The sequence below is a fragment of the Mastigoproctus giganteus genome, chromosome 7, assembly GCF_048544385.1.
Source record: "Mastigoproctus giganteus isolate SK-2022 chromosome 7, ASM4854438v1, whole genome shotgun sequence".
NCBI classification, from domain to species: Eukaryota; Metazoa; Arthropoda; class Arachnida; order Uropygi; family Thelyphonidae; genus Mastigoproctus; species Mastigoproctus giganteus.
Genome location: NC_143581.1, coordinates 199,674,968 through 199,696,448, shown reverse-complemented (window position 1 = coordinate 199,696,448; position 21,481 = coordinate 199,674,968). Strand labels below are relative to the sequence as shown.

The 21,481-nt window shown below is 39.8% G+C and overlaps 1 protein-coding gene across 1 annotated transcript in view; it reads left to right on the top strand.

The window, feature by feature from the left end:
• Positions 1 to 21,481, top strand: part of LOC150083552 (stress-activated protein kinase JNK-like) — a 440,237-nt gene that overhangs the window by 385,631 nt on the left and 33,125 nt on the right. Inside the window, 1 exon segment of the mRNA XM_090378067.1 lies at positions 20,778 to 20,841. Within this exon segment, the coding sequence (XP_090234193.1) occupies positions 20,778 to 20,841 (64 nt within the window).

Here is a 21,481-nt window from a genome sequence, read left to right as displayed (position 1 = left end):
GTGAGTTACGGTTGAATTTGAAAGTATCTGCAGTTCTGCTCAGACACGATAGGAGGGAGTATATGATGAAAGGCTTGTCAATCGATTTGGCCCTGGAGAGATTGTGCAAGACTCAAGGGGTAGAATTTTTCTCAGCTTGGTCTGTGCTTGTTAACAGGAGAGACTGCTTCTACAGGGATGAGATACACTTAAATAGAAAGGTTGCAAGAATATTGACATATTTGCTGAATCGAAGCATGTCAGCGCTGGGTCTACAATTTTAAGAAATAGGAGTGAAGAGATTGTTTTGTCATCAACGAAGCTCTGGTTGGGCTGATGATCAGATTCATTTGTGAAATTCCTCGTTCATATTCATTCGATGAAACTGGTATCATACTCAGAACTTTCATAAAATGCTTCAATTCGTCCGAAACCTTATCAATTAGGTTTCGGAAGAATGCCTAATGGACAATTTTCTGACTTCATTTTCACCAAATGCCAACATTTCATTTTTAGAAGATTTAATACCTTCATTGTCCTCATTTTCCTTCTCTCATCATCAATATTGTTACTAGTTCTTTGAATTAATTGTTAAATTTGTTGTTTTTTTTTTTTATTTGAAACTGTCCAAAATGTTGGTGTCATTTGGGTATTCGGGTACTGTGACCGTGTAAACAGAGATATGGAAAAATTACGGATACGGAAAAAAAAACTCACCTCCGCAAAACAACACATGATCATTTGTCGGCGTAAAAGAAAACCACGGTCTCTCCTAATTCTCGAACAGGGCGCTTTCAGTTGATTCACAGCGGCATCCAACCTACGGCCAGCGTGGAAAGCAAACTGAAACAGCATTTTAAATTTTGTTAATTATCAAAAAAATTTTCTCATCAAATGTTATGTTCAGTAAATGTAATTGTATATTGCACTGAAAAAAATGTCTGAATATTTTGAATTTTTCTTTTATATGTAAAAAGATATGGAAAAAGGAAGACTAATTTTTCTCGAATCACTCAGTGCGGCCTGCAAAGCAAACCTAACTTTGAATTTTTTTTTAATATGGCCCCTGTATGGGAAAATTGTATTTATGTTTTTGTATGGGTGGCTCCTAGAACAGAAGTTAATCTCCACCTCGTTACTCTGTTCAGTTTTTACACTCTGTGAAGGTAAGGCCAGTGTGTCATGTAACAAAAAAAAAAAAAAAAATTCCAACCAGTTGAACTGGGATAGGTAAAAAGGAAGCAGAGAGAGGGGGAAAAAAAAGTTTTAATCCCGGACAGGAGATTTTCATCCCACACGGAAGAAAGTGACAGGATTGAAAAGGATTGAAGATTAAGCTGGTCTATAACCAAGTCACAAAGGAGGTTAGGCAGGCAAAGGAAGGTTATGAAAAATCTTTGGCAAAGGATGCAAGGAAAAACAGTAAAGAGTTCTTTACTTATGTAAACTCTAGAAGGAAGGGAATGAATCAGATTGGTCCACTTGATATCGATGTTTCAACTGTTGATGATCCTCCTCAGGTAGCTAACAAACTAAATGAGTATTTTGCATCTATATTCATATATGAGGAGTTATTCAGGAATGGGAATGCCAGAGGATCATTAAACTCTGGCATTGAGCTAGATGATTTTGTAATAACTGAGAGCAAAGTGGAGGAGAAATTGTTAAAGATAAACATAAGAAAGGCACTTGAGGTGGATGGGATCTATCCAGTTATATTAAAGGAGGCAGCAAAGGAAGTAAGCTAACCCTTAGCCATAATTATGAGAGCTTCCTTGGACTCAGGGGTACCCATGCACTGGAAATGTGCAGATGTGACCCTAATTCACAAAGAAGGATCAAAGGGTGGTACAAGTAATTACGCTAACTGATTAAAGACACACTGCAAGATCATCTGTAGAAGACTTCAGTTATAGCTCAGTCATAGCATGGGTTTGTTAAGGGGAAGTCTTGTCTGACCAATTTGACTGGATACTAAGATGTAATCACAAAGGGACTGGATGCAAAGAATAATTTTGGTATCATACATTTGGATTGTAAAGGCTTTTGATGCTGTTGCACATGAAAGACTGATTCACAAATTGTGGCATTGGAGGCAAATTGATAGCATGGATAAAGGAATGGTTAAGTGGGAGAAAACAGAGAGTGGTATTCAATGGACACTGCTCTTCGTGGATTAATGTTAATAGTGGAGTCCCCCAGGGTTAAAGCTTAATTCATTGTTGTTTTATGCCCCTCGACGTGGGCACCTGTACGTGGTGAGGGGACCTCCCAGTGACGCTGCTGGACTTCCAGACTAGCATCACTGGGATCCAACGCCCACAGCCTAGGTTCCGGGCTTACATCAATGGAATCCGGCGTGTTTGCCGTGCGCTGCGACCCGTGGAAATTCGGAAAGGGGGATCCTGGTGGTTGAGGGGCCCAGCTTCAATACACCACTTTGGCCCCTGCTTCGACAAGACGGGTGGTCCTGGAAGGCCCGGCTAGGATCAATCGGCCAGTAGGCTCGCCTGCGAGGGTCAACCGTGTCAATGCCACGCCCCTACCCTCATGGTCCGAGGGACAGGATTCAGGCTGGCGGCGGTACGGGTATAGTGTCTGGGTAGCCCTGGCGTCCCACTCCCGAGCGCATTTATTGCATGCCGGGTAGTGGGCGTCCCTTTGGGCTCCGTGGTGGGTGGGGAGCCCGGGCACTGAACAATTTAAATAACTTCATGAATCCTGATAAACGTATTCCTTCAGGGGCCCCAACCCGGTCCCTATCTGAAAATAACGACGGAGAGGCAGATAGCATTATTGCTACAAAGAGGCAGCGAACCGAACTACCATCAGGGCCTGTCCCAAGGTTCTTAATAATGCATTCCACCAATGAAACACCGATTGGTAAAATGTCGCCCTTTTTTATACAAAAAGGGTTGGATGGGTTAGCAGGTACACCCAAGTCAGTTACGAGGCTCCGTTCTGGGGACCTCTTGATTGAAACAAAAAATGACGGGCAGTCTGAACATCTACTCCGAGTAACATCAATCGGAGGTATACCCGTAACAGTGACACCACACAGAACACTAAATTCATCGAGAGGTGTCATTTCGGAGTGGGACCTTCTCGACGTCACCAAGGAGGAAATCTGCTCCGAACTAAAACCACAGGGAGTTACTGCCATCAAGAGAATCACTGTGCGAAGGGATGGGAAAATTGTTAAAACCAGGAGTGTTATCCTGACTTTTAACTCTCCCAAACCTCCTGATGAGATCAAAGTTGGATACATCAACTGTCCAGTACGTCCATACATTCCGAACCCTTTACGGTGTTTTAAATGTCAGAAGTATGGACATTCTCAAATGGCCTGCCGTGGAGTCCTTGCATGCGCCCGGTGCGGTGCAAAGGACCACGAAACAACAGCATGTTCAGCCACCAAACCCACCTGCATTAACTGTGAGGGAGAACATCCGGCCTATTCAAGGGCATGCCAGAGGTGGAAAGAAGAAAAAGAAATCCAACGGCTGAAGGCAGAGCTAAACATATCGTACCAGGAGGCATGAAAAGCAGTGAAACCTCTTTACATCAAAAAACCTACCTACGCACAGAAGGTAGCAGGGAGGTGTTCGATTGGGACTCAGACGGACATGTCCGTCCCCCCAAAAGAATCATTTACTCCCATTGCACGTTATCTTTTAAGCTCCCAAAAACCTGCACAGAAGGACCAATCAGCTGCCACTCCTATATCGGTACCTCCTAATGCTCCACAAGTAACAAAAGCAAAAGAAAAGAATAAGAAAGGGGAAGTAACACCTAGTACCCAGGAAAACATGGATGTCGAGCAGAAGGAGGTACATGATGAGTCAGTTTTGGAACTCTTCGCGGAGGAAGAAATGGACACAGGACAGCGTCCATACTTCCCCAGGAAAGATAAATCCAAGACTGACAAAATTAAGCCCTCAGCACCTCGGAAGCCGCCTGATGGACCCACCAAGTCGAAATAATGGCTAAATTCCTACAGTGGAATTGTCGTGGATTCCGGCAAAATACTTACGACATCAAGGCACTCCTGCAAAAGCACAAACCAGTTTGCTTTTGCATACAGGAGACTTATTTAAAGGCAAATGATGACCCCACCATGCATAACATTACCATCATTCGTAAGGATAGAATTGTGGATGGTCCTGCCCACGGAGGAGTCGCAATCCTCGTCGGCAACCAGATCCCATTTCAGCCTTTGCAGCTTACAACTAGCATTGAAGCTGTAGCAATTCGCCTTACAGTGGGGTTCTTATTAACTGTCTGCTCTGTTTATTTGCCACCTGGGATTGACATCCCCCAGAAAGACCTTGATGATCTTATCATGCAATTGCCTTCCCCTTGTTTAATTCTTGGGGATTTCAATGGACATAACACTCTGTGGGGTAGTGCTGACATCAATGGAAGGGGACGAGTCATAGAGCATATGCTCACTGACAATGATCTCTCCCTCCTAAATGTGGGAACAAACACCTTCTTCCACATGCCTACCCGTACTTTCTCTGCCATTGATCTTTCTATCTGCACCCCTTCTCTCCTTCCTTCACTTGCTTGGGAGGTAGAGGAGAACCCATATGGAAGCGATCACTTCCCCGTGATAATCACATTAACTAGCGGTAGACCGTGTCTTCCATTTAGTTTACCACGGTGGAAGCTTGATCAGGCTGACTGGAATGCCTTTCAACATCTGGCAAATCTTGACATCGCTACAGTCAGTCAGGTGCCAATCAACGATGCAGTCATGTACGTCACAGAAACAATTGTCCAAGCAGCTGCAATTGCAATCCCAAAATCATCTAGCCGGTTCTCACTATTTCCGAAACCTTGGTGGAATTCCGAATGCACAGCAGCAAAAAAAGCACAAAACAAAGTGTGGGGGATATTCCGCCGATATCCCACAACTGAAAATTTAGTAAAATTTAAACGTGCACGTGCGAAAGCGCGTTATGTACGACGTCAGAGCCAAAGGAAATCTTGGATTCGTTTTACATCTTCCATAACTCAGGCTGCTAGCTCAAAAGTAGTCTGGGATAAGATCCGGAAAATGAAGGGAAAATATCCACCATGCCCTTCTGTGATCCTCGAGCATAACGGATGTCCAATTGCAGATCGAACTGCAGTAGCAAATACTCTAGGGGAAACATTTGCAAAAATATCTGCAATAACATCTTTTCCCGCAGAGTTTTTGGCCCTGAAAGAGAAAATGAGAAAAACCCCCTGAACTTCTATTCAAAAGGGCTTGAATCATATAACAAGCCCTTTTCACAGGAGGAATTAAATGCTGCACTCTTTCTCACACACGCAAGTGCTGTAGGGCCCGATGACATCCACTACGAAATGGTAAAACACCTCACACCACAATGTAAGGATCACCTTTTAATTCTGTTTAACAGAATTTTTCTTAATAAACAATTTCCGGATTCCTGGCGGAAGGCAATCATTCTTCCCTTCTCAAAACCAGGAAAGGATCCTAGAAATCCAAGTAACTACCGTCCTATTGCTCTGACAAGCTGTTTGTGCAAGATCCTGGAAAGAATGGTAAATTCTCGCCTGGTATGGTATTTAGAAACAAATGGTCTGCTTTCCAGGACACAGTGCGGCTTCCGAAGAAATAGATCCACTCTGGATCATTTAATCCGATTGGAAACGTCCATTCGTGATGCTTTTATTAAATCCGAGCATTTGGTAGCAGTTTTCTTTGATATTGAAAAAGCGTACGACACAGCCGGGCGATTTGGAATTTTAAAAGACCTCTATAACTTTGGTCTTAGAGGTAACCTTCCTCTTTTTATTAAAAACTTTCTTTCGAATCGCCAGTTTCAAATCCGTTTAGGATCCACCCTCTCTCGAGTTTTCTCTCAGGAAGAGGGAGTCCCACAAGGATCCGTTCTAAGTGTCACGCTTTTCGCAATCAAAATAAACTCTATCGCAGAACAACTTCCACCCACTGTAAACAATGCCCTCTACGTTGATGACTGCAATAATTTGTCAATCATGCAATATGAGGGTCATTGAAAGGCAACTGCAGAAAACCATTGACCATCTTACAGCTTGGTCTTTGGCTAATGGGTTCAGATTTTCATCACAGAAGACCGTTTGTGTGCATTTCTGTCGCAAACGTAATCTTCATCCTGACCCAGAATTAAGGCTTGGGCAAAATAACATCCCAGTTGTAGCAGAGTTCAAATTCCTGGGACTTATTTTCGACAAGAAGCTGACATTTTTACAACACATCCGCCAGCTTAGAACAAGGTGTGTAAAAGGGCTTAATATCCTTCGTGCCCTTTCATCAACTTCGTGGGGCGCAGATCGTTCTACACTTCTTCGTCTCTACCAAGCACTTGTCCGTTCCAAACTCGACTATGGGTCTCAGGTTTATGGTTCTGCTAGAGATAGTGCACTTCGGTGGTTAGATCCAATCCACCATCAAGCCATCCGGACAGCCACCGGAGCATTTCGCACATCTCCTATCCAAAGCCTTTACGTTGAAGCAAATGAACCATCTCTTTCTCTTCGACGTAAGCAGTTGTCCTTACAGTATGCCTTCAAATTAAAATCCCTGCCCGATCATCCCACGTGGCCATCCGTGTTTGAGCCATACTGGGAAAACCTCTATAACACCCGTCGGACTGCCAACAAACCTTGGCAGTCCGACGGATTCAAGTTCGGATTCAAGGGCTGTTGAATGAATTAGACTTAACGGTAGACAACGTTGCCCAGTCACCAAGGCAATTCCTTCCACCCTGGCATGCCTATTTTCCAACTTGTGACTTCTCCCTTAAGATCTGGGAGAAGGCTACTACACCACCATCTGTCTACCAGCAACTCTTTGCATCACATAGACAGCAGTATTCTGACTTTATGCCAGTCTATACAGATGGCTCAAAGTCAGAATGTTATGTGGGATCTTCTGTTGTATTCCCCCACAAAACATTATCCTACAAGATCCAACAAGAATCTAGCATTTATACTGCAGAGTTGCATGCAATACAAACAGCCCTAGATCACATTAAAAATAGCGACTACCAAAGGTATATGATTTATTGTGATTCATCGAGCGTGTTACAGGCTCTGGTATCGGTGAGGTTTAACCCTCATCCGATCCTGTCCAAGATCCGGCATATACTATTTTCTCTTGCAGAATTGGAATTTGATATTCGCTTTTGCTGGATCCCAAGCCACATTGGGATCCGGGGAAATGAATTGGCATGGACAGGCCACAAATAAATTACATCACATTAAGCCTGTAATTTCGCAATGGCAGTCCAGTATACGCAGGGTCCGAAGAGAGGAAGTTGTTCTTGCTCGGCTCCGCATAGGTCATAGTCATCTAACACACTCCTATTTGCTGAGGGCGGATGACCCACCTATGTGCGAGAGGTGTAACGTTCTTTTATCCATCAGTCACATTTTTATTGAATGCCCTGTTTTTATACAAGCACGACACTTCTGTTTTACCGCTTTTAATAATTTGACTGAGCCATTTACACTCAGTCAGATTATTGGTGACAGAGACAATATGTCCGACGTTTTTAACTTTTTACAATTTATTAATATTTATTCAAGGATGTAAATTTTATAATTTTTATGCTATTAATTTGTACCTTTTTTGCTTGATGTGGTAGCCGCGGCTACCAAAATGTATTGTAGCATTTTAAATCTGACTTGGCGCATTATGGCCTTAGCTGCCAATGCGCCATTAAAAAATCAAATCAAATCAAATTGTTGTTTTATGTATTTATAAGTGATATTGATGATGGTATATCAAGCTTAATGGCCAAGTTTGCAGATGAAACAAAGGTTGGCAGGGTTGTTAAGGACATTTCTGATGCTGTGCTGCTGCAACAAGATCTGGAAAGGTTGAGCAAATGGGCTGAGAGGGGGCAACTTCAGTTGCCACCTCTCAGCCCATCTGTTCAACCTTTCCAGATGTGAAGTACTGCATATGGGAAGGAGTAACCCCAGAGTAACGTATCAACTGTGTGGTTGTTAACAGGAGAGACTGCTTCTACAGGGATGAGATACACTTAAATAGAAAGGTACTACACTGATGGTGGTAGAGAGCAAAAAGGACCTGGGGGCGGCCGTAATTGTGCAGTCAGATAAAGTTTTTTGAGCATTGCAGGCGGCCTGCAAGAGTAGCTCATGGTGTCTTGTCAGTGATATACAGGAATTTTTCTAGCAGGGATGAGGAGGTGATTGTCCTCTTGTATAAGGCAATGGTCAGGCCACACCTTGAGTACTGTATATTCAGGTCTGGAGGCCTCATTTTAAGGAGGATGTAGAGCTGCTGGAATGAGTACAGAGAGCAGTAACAAGATTAGTCAATGGAACAAGGGGTTGCTCTTATGAAGAAACACTTCAGTTTTGCAAATTACAGTGTTTGGAAACTGGGTATCTACGAGGTGATCTGGTTGAGGTGTATTAGGCCTTATAATTTATCTGTAATGCTACTAAATAACGCTGACTCAAATCTGTAAAACGTCTTACATCTGTAATCTGTAAGACGTTTTACAGATTCAAGTCAGTATTATTTAGTAGCATTACAGAGTTCCTGACTCCAGAGGCCTTTTCAAAGAAGTATAAAAAAGGCGCCTCCGTAGCCAGGTGGGAAGGAGCAGCAGTGCATAGCACACGCTTCTTGATTAAACCGGGGTTCGAGCCCGTCACCACCAAATACGGAGGATGCGGAAAGGTCAGGGAATGACTACCGCATATCCTGGAGCAAAATGGCCTTAGTTGCTAATGCTCCTAAATAACAAACAAACAAAGAAGTATAAGGCCTTGAATGGTTTGAGAATGCTCAATGCTGATGGAATTAGCATTAGTAGAGGCACATGATGCAAGAAAGCCAGCATCAGCAATAAAAATCCCCTTCCCATTTCACTGATCCATTCATTCCAAATGTCTGCCTTGAATTTATTTAAACTATCAACTTCCACAACAACAGATGGAAGTTTGTACCTCTGGCTAAAGGCAAACCTCTGCACATCTATTCTGCAACTTTCTTTCCTTAATTTGAATCTATGCCCCCTCAGGTTTGTAATCTGAGCATGAGGAAGAATCCCATCAGCATTAAGCTTGCTCAATCCATTCAAGGCCTTATACACCTTAATCAGATCGTCTCGCAGGTGCCTAGTCTCCAGAAGTTGCAGTTTGCAGAGCTTAACCCTTTTTTCATAAGAACACCCCTTGGTTCCCTTCACCAGTCTTGTTGTTCTTCTCTGTACTTGTTCTAGCAACTCTAAATCCTTCCTAAAATGAGACTTCCAGACCTGTACGCAGTACTTAAAGTGTGGCCTGACCATTGCCTTATACAAGGAGATAACATCTCATTATTCTTGCTTACAAAATTCCTGTATATAATTGACAAGACCCCCCATGACCTACTCTGGCAGACTGTCTGCACTGCTCAGAAATCTTCATATCTGACTGCACAATTACCCCAAGGTCTCTTTCATTCTCCATTGCTCTGAGTGTAACGCCACGTAGTTGGTACATTTCTCTGGAGTTACTGCTTTTCATATGCGGTACTTTGCATTTCTCAATGTTAAACTTCAGTTGCCACTTCTCAGCCCATCTACCCAACTTTTTCAGATCCTGTTGCAGCAGCATACTGTCATTACTGTTATTAACAACCCTGCCAACCTTTGTATCATTTGCAAACTTTGACATTAAGCTTGATATACCTTCATAAATTTCATTGATAAATATACAAAATAACAATGGGCCTAACACTGACCACTGGGGGACTCCACTAATGACATTAGTCCACATACAGCAGTACCCATTGACCACCACTCTCTTCTCCCACTCAACCATCCTTTTATCCATTGTAGCAACTTGCCCTTAATGCCATACTGCTCCAATTTGTACCAATTTATTATTCTTTGCATCCAGTTCCTTTGAGACCACATATAGTATCCAATCAAATTGGTCAGACAAGACTTCCCCGTGACAAACCCATGTTGTTTCTGAATTATTGCTGCAAACTTGTCAAAATTATTCTGCAATGCTTCTTTAACCAGTGACTCCATTATTTTCCCTGGAACAGAAGTCACACTATCAGGTCTGTAATTATTTGGTCACCCTTCGATCCCCCTTTGTGAATTTGGGATACATTTGCACATCTGCAAATGTATCCCCAATTTTGCACATCTGCAAAAGTCCAATGATGCTCTCATAATTATGGCTGAGGGTTTGCTTACTTCCTTTGCTGCCTCCTTTAATATAACTGGATAGATCCCATCCACCCATAACCGCAGGCAGAGGTGAAGGTGATTCTTGCACAACTTCTATTAGAATAAGAAGCGACCTGGAGCGAGGGGTGTTGGGGGTTTCAGGGACGGATGGCAGTCATCATGGAATAGTTGGGTATATGGGATGTTAGGGTAACAAGGAATAGTCATAGGAGCATGTATGCTTGCATGTATACCAATGCTAGAAGTATAGTAAATAAATTTGATGAATTTGAAGTGTTGGTCAAGACATCAAAGGCGGATATTGTTGGGATAGCAGAGACGTGGTGTCACAAAGATATAAGGAATGCAGAACTGGAATTTGGGGAGTACAATGTGTACAGAAAGGATAGACAGGACAGAAAGGGAGGGGGTGTTATGCTGTTAATTAAGAAAAACATAAAATCAAAGGAAGTGCACCCAGTTAATATAGATGAACAGTGCTCTGTTGAGTCAGTTTGGTGTGAGATAAGCACTGCGAAAGGAAAAATAAGAGTAGGAGTGTGTTATAGGCCTAATGACTTGAATGAGTACAATGAACAATTGTACAGAGAAATAGAGTGGGCCAGTAAATCAGAATGTCTTATAATGGGGGATTTTAACTTCCCAGATATTGACTGGAACTTGTGGGTTGGTCACTCACACACTAGTCAGACTTTTGTGGAGTTATTGGATGATTGTTTTCTGCAGCAGCATGTTCGAGAGGCAACCAGAGAAAGTAACACTCTTGATCTGGTTATCAGCAGTGATCATTCGTGTATTAAGAATTTGCAGATAAAGGAACCACTAGGTGGCAGTGATCACAGTGTGCTGAAGTGGGATTTACTCAAAGAGGTAACTACCATCAGGGGTAAAGGAAAGGGTTTTTGCTTCCGTAAAGGGGAGTACAGTGGTCTCAGACAGTTTTTAAATTCTGTACAGTGGGATCAACTGACGATGTTACAAACAGTAAATTCTAAGTGGGAAGCATTCAAAGAATTAATCATGGAAGCGACTAGACTTTATATACCGATTAAGAAATATCGTTCAAGGTTTAGGCCTAAATGGTTATCAAATGAACTAATGAGACTCGTGACAGAGAAGAAAAATGCTTGGGATGCATATAAATTATCAGGTGACGCAGAAGCCTGTGGCAGATATAAGCTAGTCTGTAATCAGGTCACAAAGGAGGTTCGGCAGGCGAAGGCGGATTACGAGAAATCTTTGCCAAAAGATGCTAAGAATAACAGCAAGGATTTCTTTACTTATATAAACTCTAAAAGGAAGGGGATGAATATGATTGGTCCACTTGACATCGATGGTTCGACTGTTGATGATCCTGCTCAGATAGCAAACAAACTGAATGAGTATTTTGCATCTACATTCACACGTGAGGAATTATTACAATTTGAAAATGGAAGAAGGTTATCAAATTGTAGCAGTGTGCTTAATGATTTTGTAATAACTGAGAGCAAAGTGGAGGAGAAATTGTTGAAGTTAAACATAAGAAAGGCACCTGGGGTGGATGGGATCTATCCAGTTATTTTAAAGGAGGCGGCAAAGCAACTAAGCAAACCCTTAGCCATAATTATGAGAGAATCCTTGGACTCAGGGGAGGTTCCCACGGACTGGAGATGTGCAAATGTGTCCCCAATTCACAAAGGTGGATCGAAGGGTGACACGAGTGATTACAGACCAGTTAGTTTAACTTCTGTTCCGGGTAAAATAATGGAGTCGCTGGTTAAAGATGCATTGCAGGATCATCTAGACAAGACTGCATCAATAATTCAAACACAGCATGGGTTTGTTAAGGGAAAGTCTTGTCTGACAAATTTGATTGGTTATTATGATGTGGTCACAAAGGAACTGGATGCAAAAAATAATTTTGATATCATATACTTGGATTTCAGGAAAGCTTTTGACACTGTTGCGCATGGAAGACTACTGTACAAGTTGGAGCAGAATGGTATTAAGGGTAAGTTGCTACAATAGATAAAAGGATGGTTAAGTGGGAGAAGACAGAGGGTGGTAATCAATGGGTGCTGCTCTTCGTGGACTAATGTTATTAGTGGAGTCCCACAGGGTTCGGTGTTGGGTCCACTGTTGTTTTGTGTATTTATCAATGATATTGATGAAGGTATATCAGGCTTAATGTCGAAGTTTGCAGATGACACAAAGGTTGGCAGGGTTGTTAATGACAGTAATGGCAGTGTGCTACTGCAACAGGATCTAGATAATTTGGGCAGATGGGCTAAGAAGTGGCAACTGAAGTTCAACCTTGACAAATGCAAAGTACTGCATATGGGTAGAAGTAACCCCAGAGAAACATACCAACTGTGTGGTACTACACTTAAGGTGGTAGAAAATGAAAAAGACCTGGGAGTAATTGTGCAGTCAGATATGAAGTTTTCTGAGCAGTGCAGACAGGCTGCTAGGGCGGGTCATGGGGTTTTGTCAATGATATATAGGAATTTTGCTAGCAGGGAGAAGGAGGTGATTGTCCCTCTGTATAAGGCAATGGTCAGGCCACGCCTTGAGTACTGCGTACAGGTCTGGAGGCCTCATTTTAGGAAGGATGTAGATTTGCTTGAGCGTGTACAGAGAAGAGCAACACGATTGGTGAGGGGAATGAAGGGATTCTCTTATCAAGAGAGGCTTAAGTTCTGCAAATTGCAGGGGCTGGAGACTAGGCACCTGCGCGGTGATCTGATTGAGGTGTATAAAGTCTTGAATGGGTTGAGCACGCTGAATTCTGATGGGACCCTTCCACTTGTTCAGATTACCAACCTACGGGGACATAAGTTCAAATTAAGAAAGGACAGATGTAGAATAGATGTGCGGAAATTTGCCTTTAGCCAGCGGGTGGTTAATTGCTGGAACAAACTTCCATCTGTCGTTGTAGAAGTTGATAGGTTAAATAAATTTAAGGAGGAACTGGACAGGCATTTGGAGGGAATGGTGTGATTTTTTTTTTTTTGGCTGATGCTGCATAAGCTCCTACACTTGCTTTCTTGCATCATGTGCCACTACTACTACTACCCCAGGTGCCTTTCTTATGTTTAACTTCAACAATTTCTTCTCCACTTTTCTCTCAGTTATTACAAAATCATTTAACTCCCTGTTAGAGTTTGATAAACATCTGGCCCTCCCCTCCTCCTCCTTGAATAACTCCTCATGTATGAATACTCATTTAATTTGGCAGCTATCTGAAAATAATCAGCTATCTGAAAATAGAGCCAAACCATTGATATCAAGTTGACCAGTCTGATTCATCTATCATCTTCTTCCTGGTATGCCTATTACTTGGCCTGACATAGCCCAGTGGTCAGGAGGGAGAGTGCATAGCATGCGTTCCTTGAGTGGACCGGGATTCAAGCCCATGACTACTAAATACGAAAATATTTGTATTGACGATTTATTGTAAACTCTACTGACTTGGTTGTCGTGCCAGAGTATAAACAGAAAATTTATTTATTTATTTAGTCATTTGTGCTTCATTTATCTGTTTAATCTCCTCCCATTGTCTCAGTCATTTTAAATTTTCTTTACTTGGATATTTGTTACCCCATTTTTTTCTTATTTTCTCATTTGTAATATGATCTTATCATTGCTTTCATCTATTAGTTACATTTATTTTTCTTAAAATCTCATTTCTTACCCAGCTTTATTTTTTTATAAACAGTTTTGTCCTTTGGATAATTTCCCTTTTGCTCCAACTTAATTTAACTAGGCTTTATACACTTTCACACTTCCTGCTTTACTTATTCTGTTGTTTATTTCCAAGTGTAATCATCCATCTCCCCTAAAAGACTTCCTAGATGCACAGAATTTCTAACTTTCGTTCCAGTTTTTGGCTACCTAGTCTACACCTTCAGTTTTCCCTTTTCTCTCCCAACTCTGATGACTTCTATTTTGTTAATTAATTTTCATACCAGATTGTCCAAACTATGTTTTATTCAGAGCCTTGAAGATCTTGTGGGTTATTATTTGGCTGCCAGTCACAGAATCTAAGAGGACTCCCAAGGATTGGTTTTTCAGGAGGAAAAATTTATTATAAGAAATGTTCAAAACAGTGGATAAAATTTATTTATTTTACCTTGAAGAACCATTCTTTTTTGCACATTCCTTCTAATAACACTGGCTAACAAAAAATAAATAAATAATAAAAAAATATTTCCTCTAGAGCAAATTCTAAAGGAAATTGATCCTTTAGAATCTGATTCCAAAAATTACATTGTAAGTCATGTATCAAGTTTCCGTTAAAAGATATACTGAAATTTTAGTAACACAATGAACAGCCAGTTTCAAATATCATACAGTAATATAAATGCTATGTTAAAAATTAGTCTTTGTTTTAAAATAATTTAATCGAACATATAAAATGTGCTTCAAATGTTTGCCACTCAGAGAGCATTTCTTATAGTCCCCTTTGCTTTCCCTCAAGAAACTAGCATTAATCACCTGTCGTGGCAGTATCCCAGTGACCTAGGTACCACTTTTGTTTCCTTATTTAGGAAACAAAAAAAAAAAAAAAAAAAAATCCTTTTAGTTTTGCATCTGTTAAATTGGAAAACGCTTCCCTTAGGTAGCAGAGTCTACTTCTTTCTTTATCCAGAGCCTTATCAAAATTCTTCATTAATCTTGAGCTTTATATGGAAAGGTGGAAAAACCTTTTTTGGTTTAACCAGTGGAACATATTTTATATTCTCCTGGTAAAAATTCCTCCCTTTTTTTTTTTTTTTTTTTTTTTTTTAACCCATTACTACACAATATAATGATTTTCTGTTGCGTGACTGTCTCACAAACATAGAAATAACAGTATTTGAAATTTATGCCCACTTCATTCAGAAGACCACTAATATTTTTAAAAGAAACATATACCATCTGTCATAATGAAATATTTTAAAATACTTTGTAGTATTATATTCATCACTGCTTGCTTTATCTCATGATTTTGGGGTTTCTGTTATTGACAGGTCTTCATTATATAGAGCAAGTAGCTTTATTACAGATGATATGTTAGGATATTTGACGCTGTTCTTGCTGTTTCTGGACATTCTTGATATTTTTTGTCATGCAGAAATAGCAATCATCAATATGGGTGAGGGTTCTCACCACGCCATAGGAACAGCAAAAGGCATACTTTCAATTTTCCCAGTTAGCCACATCTTCAGATTTGTGGTGTAGATAATACAGCACATATGTAAAGCCCAAGTTTTGTCCTGATTACCAATCTTGCAACAAAACTACAAAGACATTTAGTAATACTGTAGATTTTCTTCCTCCAGAATTTTTGTTGTAAACCATCCACATACGTAGCAGAAATTGTCAGGGTGATTCAGATACTTCCTTTGCTTATGCTTTAACATTGCTAAACAAAACAGAAGAAATATGAAATAGATATGAAAAAACAATTGTACATGTACTCACACTACAACTCTTTCTATTACTGAAAGAAAGAGAGGTGGGAAGCAGATGGAAAAGGTTGAACTTGGTAACCCTCCCCAACATTACTGACGCTATGAGCAAATGCAAACATTATTTGCAAGTAATAGAACAGATCAGGGTCATATTTACTTCCCTAAACTGTAGTAAGATATACTTATTATGGGTAAACACAAAAACCTGTATGTGTAAAAATTGTGATGTGCAATTTTAAAGAATTTTTTTTCAAAATCTATGCATAAAAATTTACTGCAAACAGTTGATGATTTGATGAAGGTAAAAATAATGTTGGCCAGTGTAATTTCTCTGCTTTAACTTATACTGGTTACATCAGTTTATTAGAAAATTTTTTGTGCCTGGTGGTTAAGGCTTAGTAGCACAGTATTGTCCATATACACACAAAATCATGTCTATAGTCAACATAGTTGTAAAAAGATTACGGCTATTGTTAGAAAATAAATAAATGGTTGGATCTAATTTATTTTTAAAGCAAAATTTCCCACTTAAAATGAGCACAATAATTATGACCTTTATGGATATAGTGAACAAATTTTCAATGAGGCATAAAAAGAAGGCATTATGTCGCTTTTTCTTCACCAAGTTCAACAACATATAAGCTGTTGCACCTGATAGATATACTTCCTTCTGACAAAACTCTTCTACTGGTTGGTATATAGTGACACAAGTAGTAGTGAAACATGCTTTCAAAAACTTGTTTAGATAGCAATAAAAGCAGTGGAAGATAAGGTAATGTTTAAACTTGTGATGCAGTAGACAATCATTTTAAAATGGAGTAATCATGTGAAAGGAGCCTATGATGTACTTATGATTCTTAACAACACGCGCGCACTTGTGTGTTTAGGTTAATATTAATGTGCAAATGCTGGTTGTTATATAGTGACACAAGTAGAAGGATTTGTTTTAAGTTACTCTTCTGTATAGCGCCTCCGTAGCCAGGTGGGCAGGAGCAGCAGTGCATAGCACATGCTTCTTGATTAGACCTGGGTTCGAGCCCGTGACCACCAAATACGGAGGATGCGGAAAGATCAGGGAATGACCACCGCATATCCCCAGAGCAATATGGCCTTAGTTGCTAATGCTCCTAAAAACCAAATAACAACTCTTCTTTAGAGTGCGGTAAATGATCAACATGTCAGTACATACTGCTGTCTAAACATGCTTTTGAAAGCATGTTTAGATAGCAATAAAAAACAGTAGAAGATAGTATTTAAACGTGTGATGCAGCAGGCAGTCATTTTAATATCGAGTAACCATATGAAAGGAGCCCATATTGTACTAATCTTTTAACAACACAGTGTGTTTAGGTTAATATTAATGCACAAATGATGTTAGAATGCTTGGATCAAATATTATCCTGTATTCTAATAACATTTGCACATTATTATTATGTATCTTCATCTCTCCCACTCTTGTTCGCATAAGAATACTTAGCAAGCAACTTGCAGATGTCATTCATCAAGGCAGTTACATTTCATGATTTGGGTGTATTTTAAGTGATTTCAGAAATGTCAAATGTAAATTAGTAATAGCTTAATATAGATTCCCATTCCAAACATTTGAAATGGGAAGGTTTTTTCTGCGTTACAGGTTAAATGAACCAATAGTTGCTTTCAAAATGTGGTAACGGATATTTAATTTTAATGCCTCACATTGAAATTACTGGATTAGACTAGCGGGGATGGGGGGGTAGGCAAGGAGTGGAGTGGAAACAAGTGTTGAACAGTGTGGCCTCTGGAATGCTGTATTGAAAGTATGGTGTCTGGGCAGAATCATGTTGATGAACCCTAGCTGTGACTATCAATGTTTTTACTGTGGGAAAGGGGAAGAAATAGTCTAGCTGAAATGGTCTGTAATGATCCGATACAGAATACCTCTGTAACTTCCCTTTGCATATATAGTAGTAATTTGTTGCAATGATTGGAGCTGCGGTTTTTTTTTTTTTTTTTTTGTTTTGTATGAAAGTTAAAGGCAGGGAGTTGCTGATTCCAAATAGCAAAAATATCATTCATATATTCAATCAGCTAATTTTTCTGGTTATGGATGTGGTCTAGAAAACTGAATTATAGCTGAAATACAGGGCCGGATATGGGTATTGCAGGCCCCCTAAGGACAAAAATAAATAAATATGCAAATGTTAAAATCTGTAACCATTTTTTTATATACAGGGTGATTCACTACCAGTGTGACAAACTTGCAGGAGGTGTGTAGGGGGCACAAAGATGAATCAGAATCACATAGTATTGCAGAGTCCGAAATGCCTTCGTCATGCGGTAGAGGACGTTGAACAGCAGGTCGCATGAACAGCGATCCCGCTGGAAGTCAGCATTTGCGAACCGGTTCCCAAGGCAGTAGGATGGACAAGTATTCAAACGTTGAACTGGCCGACATGCACCTCACGTATGGAGCTGTGGACTGTAATGGGCGTGCCGCTCTGTGCTTGTACCAGGAACGTTTCCCCGCACAGGTGTGCTCCTCATCATACGATTTTTGCACGTGTGCACAGGTTATGTGAGACTGGTTGTTTCACGAGAGGTACCATGAATCGAGAGCGAACGACGAGGATGCAGGACAATGAGGAGAATGTCCTACGTCTTGCAGAAGGCAATCCGAGTAAGAGTACTTGAGCGATAGGCCAACAATTGGGTATTTCCCAATCCACTATATGGAGGATACTGTCAACAAACCAAATGAGTTCATACCGTCTGCAACGCGTCCAATCATTGGAGCCTGCGGATTATCCACTCCGGAGGACTTTTGCTACTTGGTTTCTTCAACAGAAAGGTTCGCAAATGCTGACTTCCAGCGGGATCGCTGTTCACGCGACCTCCCGTTCAATATCCTCTACCGCATGACGAGGGCATTTCGGGCCCTGCAATGCTATGTGATTCTGATTCGTCTTTGTTGTCCCCTACACCTCCTGCAAGTTTGTCGCACTGGTAGTGAATCACTGTGTGTGTGTGTGTGTGTGTGTGTGTGTGTGTAGGAGATGGTATTTCTCATCTCTGGTACAATGGCCATAAATGCTATTTTTGCACATGTAGAAACATAGAAAGCTATCCTGACTCTACAGCAAAACCCAATGGTATACTGTTGTTGAGTTAGTTGATTTCAGGTAATGGTTTTGTGATTTTTGTTCTGAAAACTTGGATTTTTCATTCCAGAAAATATTCAAAATGATCACAGTTTGCAAATACAGCCACTCCCCAGCTTACGTAATACTCGACTTATGGAAATTCGACTTTACGTAAGTTTTTGCTGGCTGGTGCAAACGTTAAAAAAATCATGGAAACGTATTTTGCATCCCGTAGGGAATAAATGGAGGTATTGTGAAAATATTGTAATGTGAACTCAATAGCACTTTGTTTTGGTAATTCATTCCAAGACCTTGGAAGTTGAAATTTTTGCTATATAACTAAGCTATTTATGTCTCTAAAAGGTCATTTTTATAATGGAAATTGCACTACACTTTCGTTGTTATCATATGTTCCGTTATAAGAATCAGTTTTGAATGCCTTTGTGATATTTTTCTAAAAATTTCTGGAGGTCACTACCATAAAACAATAAAAACAATTTGCACATTTTGGTTTATTGGGATTTCTGTTGGTGCAACCTATTATGAACAGGTAGTAATCTCGATCTTATTGCATTTGTGATAATACTGATAACTGGAATTCTGTGGGTTTTTTCGTTACGGTGTTATGGTGAAATGAGTTGAAATTGTTTTTGTGAAACCCTTCACTGAAATCGTTAATCATATAAAAAAAATAAAATACATTTTCAAAATCCTCTCTTAATCCCTATTTACTTATTATAATGGTGAAGGGAAAGAGACCAAGTGACCAGGACTAGGAAACAGAACAAAATTGATTTAGAAATGAAGACTATTAATTAAGAAGTGCAAAGCAGGACAAAGTTGTTTTTTTTTTTTTTTTTTATCTATTGCACGGAATTGGGTCTCACTGCTTCAACAGTAAATACTGATTTAAGGGACAGTGCATGTATAAAAGAACGTGTTAAAGGATCAGTGCATTTAAGATCAACAGTAATCACAAAACAAACTTCAGATGCTATATTGAAGATGGAAAAGCTATTAATAATATGGAAGCAAGTGCCCCTGCATCCAATGGCCATTCAAGCAAAAGCAAGAAGCATTTATGAAGATATTAAGGATAAGTACAGCGAACCCCAAGCCAAGTTTGTGGCAAGCAACGGGTGGTTTAATAGGTCAAGCATCATGCTGGTTTCCAAAACATTAGAGTATGCGGTGAAGTTGCCAGTGCCGATTCTGCAGCTGCAGAGAAATTTTGTGATGTGTTAGAAAAAACCCCCTTCTAAATCTGCACAGCCCTCAACTTCTGAAGTGGTGTGCTTATCATCTGGAGATTAATTGTAGTCTTGAAAAGTAAAACTTGCTGACTTATGCTTGTGTCCTCCCTCTTTTTTTAATTTTATAATTTTGAAATTTTTGTAATTTTGTGCACTTCTAATTTTTCCTGCACGAGATAAAAAAAAAAATTAATAAATAATTCTATTTACATGTTCGTTGTCAAACATTTATTTTTTGCTTTGATGAAATTTGCGAGTGCTGCATAAGCATTTAAGGAAATTCTGACTTACATATAGGGTTCTGCAGAACACAATCCTTACTTTAGTCGGAGAGTGGCTGTACTGTTCTTTCAGCATAGTACGTCTTAGCTTCCTTAATATTCTAAAACAGTTACTTATTAGAATCATAAATCCTATGTTTATAGGCCCTAAAGGGAGATCTTTATACTTTACATTTATCTATATATCATATAAATAACATTTTTTATTTAATCATTATTTAAGTATATGTTTCTTTACTTTATGCCATATACAGTTTTTAAAAATCTAAGTACTCGTATAATTTTTTGCATTTCTCAATATTGGTTTATAGAATAGTGCAGTTCATGTAAGTATGAAGTTGAATACTTCTTAGCCTAAATGAACTAAATTTATAAGTTTATTTGCACTTCATCTTTCACTAATCAATAATTCTAACTAGCTAAAATGTATCCAAATTTTTTTCTTCATTAATATCATTGTTCAACCTTAATTTTTATTATTTTTACATAGCCTGCTCCAGCTCCATATGATCACTCAGTTGATGAAAGGGAACACACAGTAGAGCAGTGGAAAGGTGAGGTTTTTGTGTGGGGTTTTTCTTTTATTAAATTTATAGAAGCATTTGTGGCAAAGGTAAAGAAAGCCTGCATGAGAACGACGAGAAACGTCGGATAACTTACACTTAAAATTAGTTTCCCGATACGACACTCTAGCGCTGCTTACTCGGTAAACAGACGGTAGGTGTTATCGGTCTGGAGCAAAGTCGAGAACGATATATAGATTGACAGGTAGGCATGGCAAACGATGTGCTGATTGGTCCACGATCACAACACATGATAACATCGGTTTAGTATCACTTTAGCAGCACTAATGGTAACTTGTCCTAATCGCACATGCCCTAACCTTTTTTCACCATTACAGTATTTTGTAATGGTGAAAAAAGGTCAGGTTACCTCGACTTGAATCCCATGGGAGCTTAAACCCCTCCCAAAGTGGAGGGGTAACCTAACCTTTTTTCTTTAGAATCAGTCATATTTAGAAATACATTCATAAAAAAATAAATTTTTTATGACTATTTTCTTGTTCAATAATATGTCCTCATGGTGAAAAAAGGTCAGGTTACCTGCACTTGAATTCCATGGGAGCTTGAACCTCTCCCGAAATGGAGCAAGTAACCTAACCTTTTTTCTTTAGAATCATGGGTGGACTAGCAC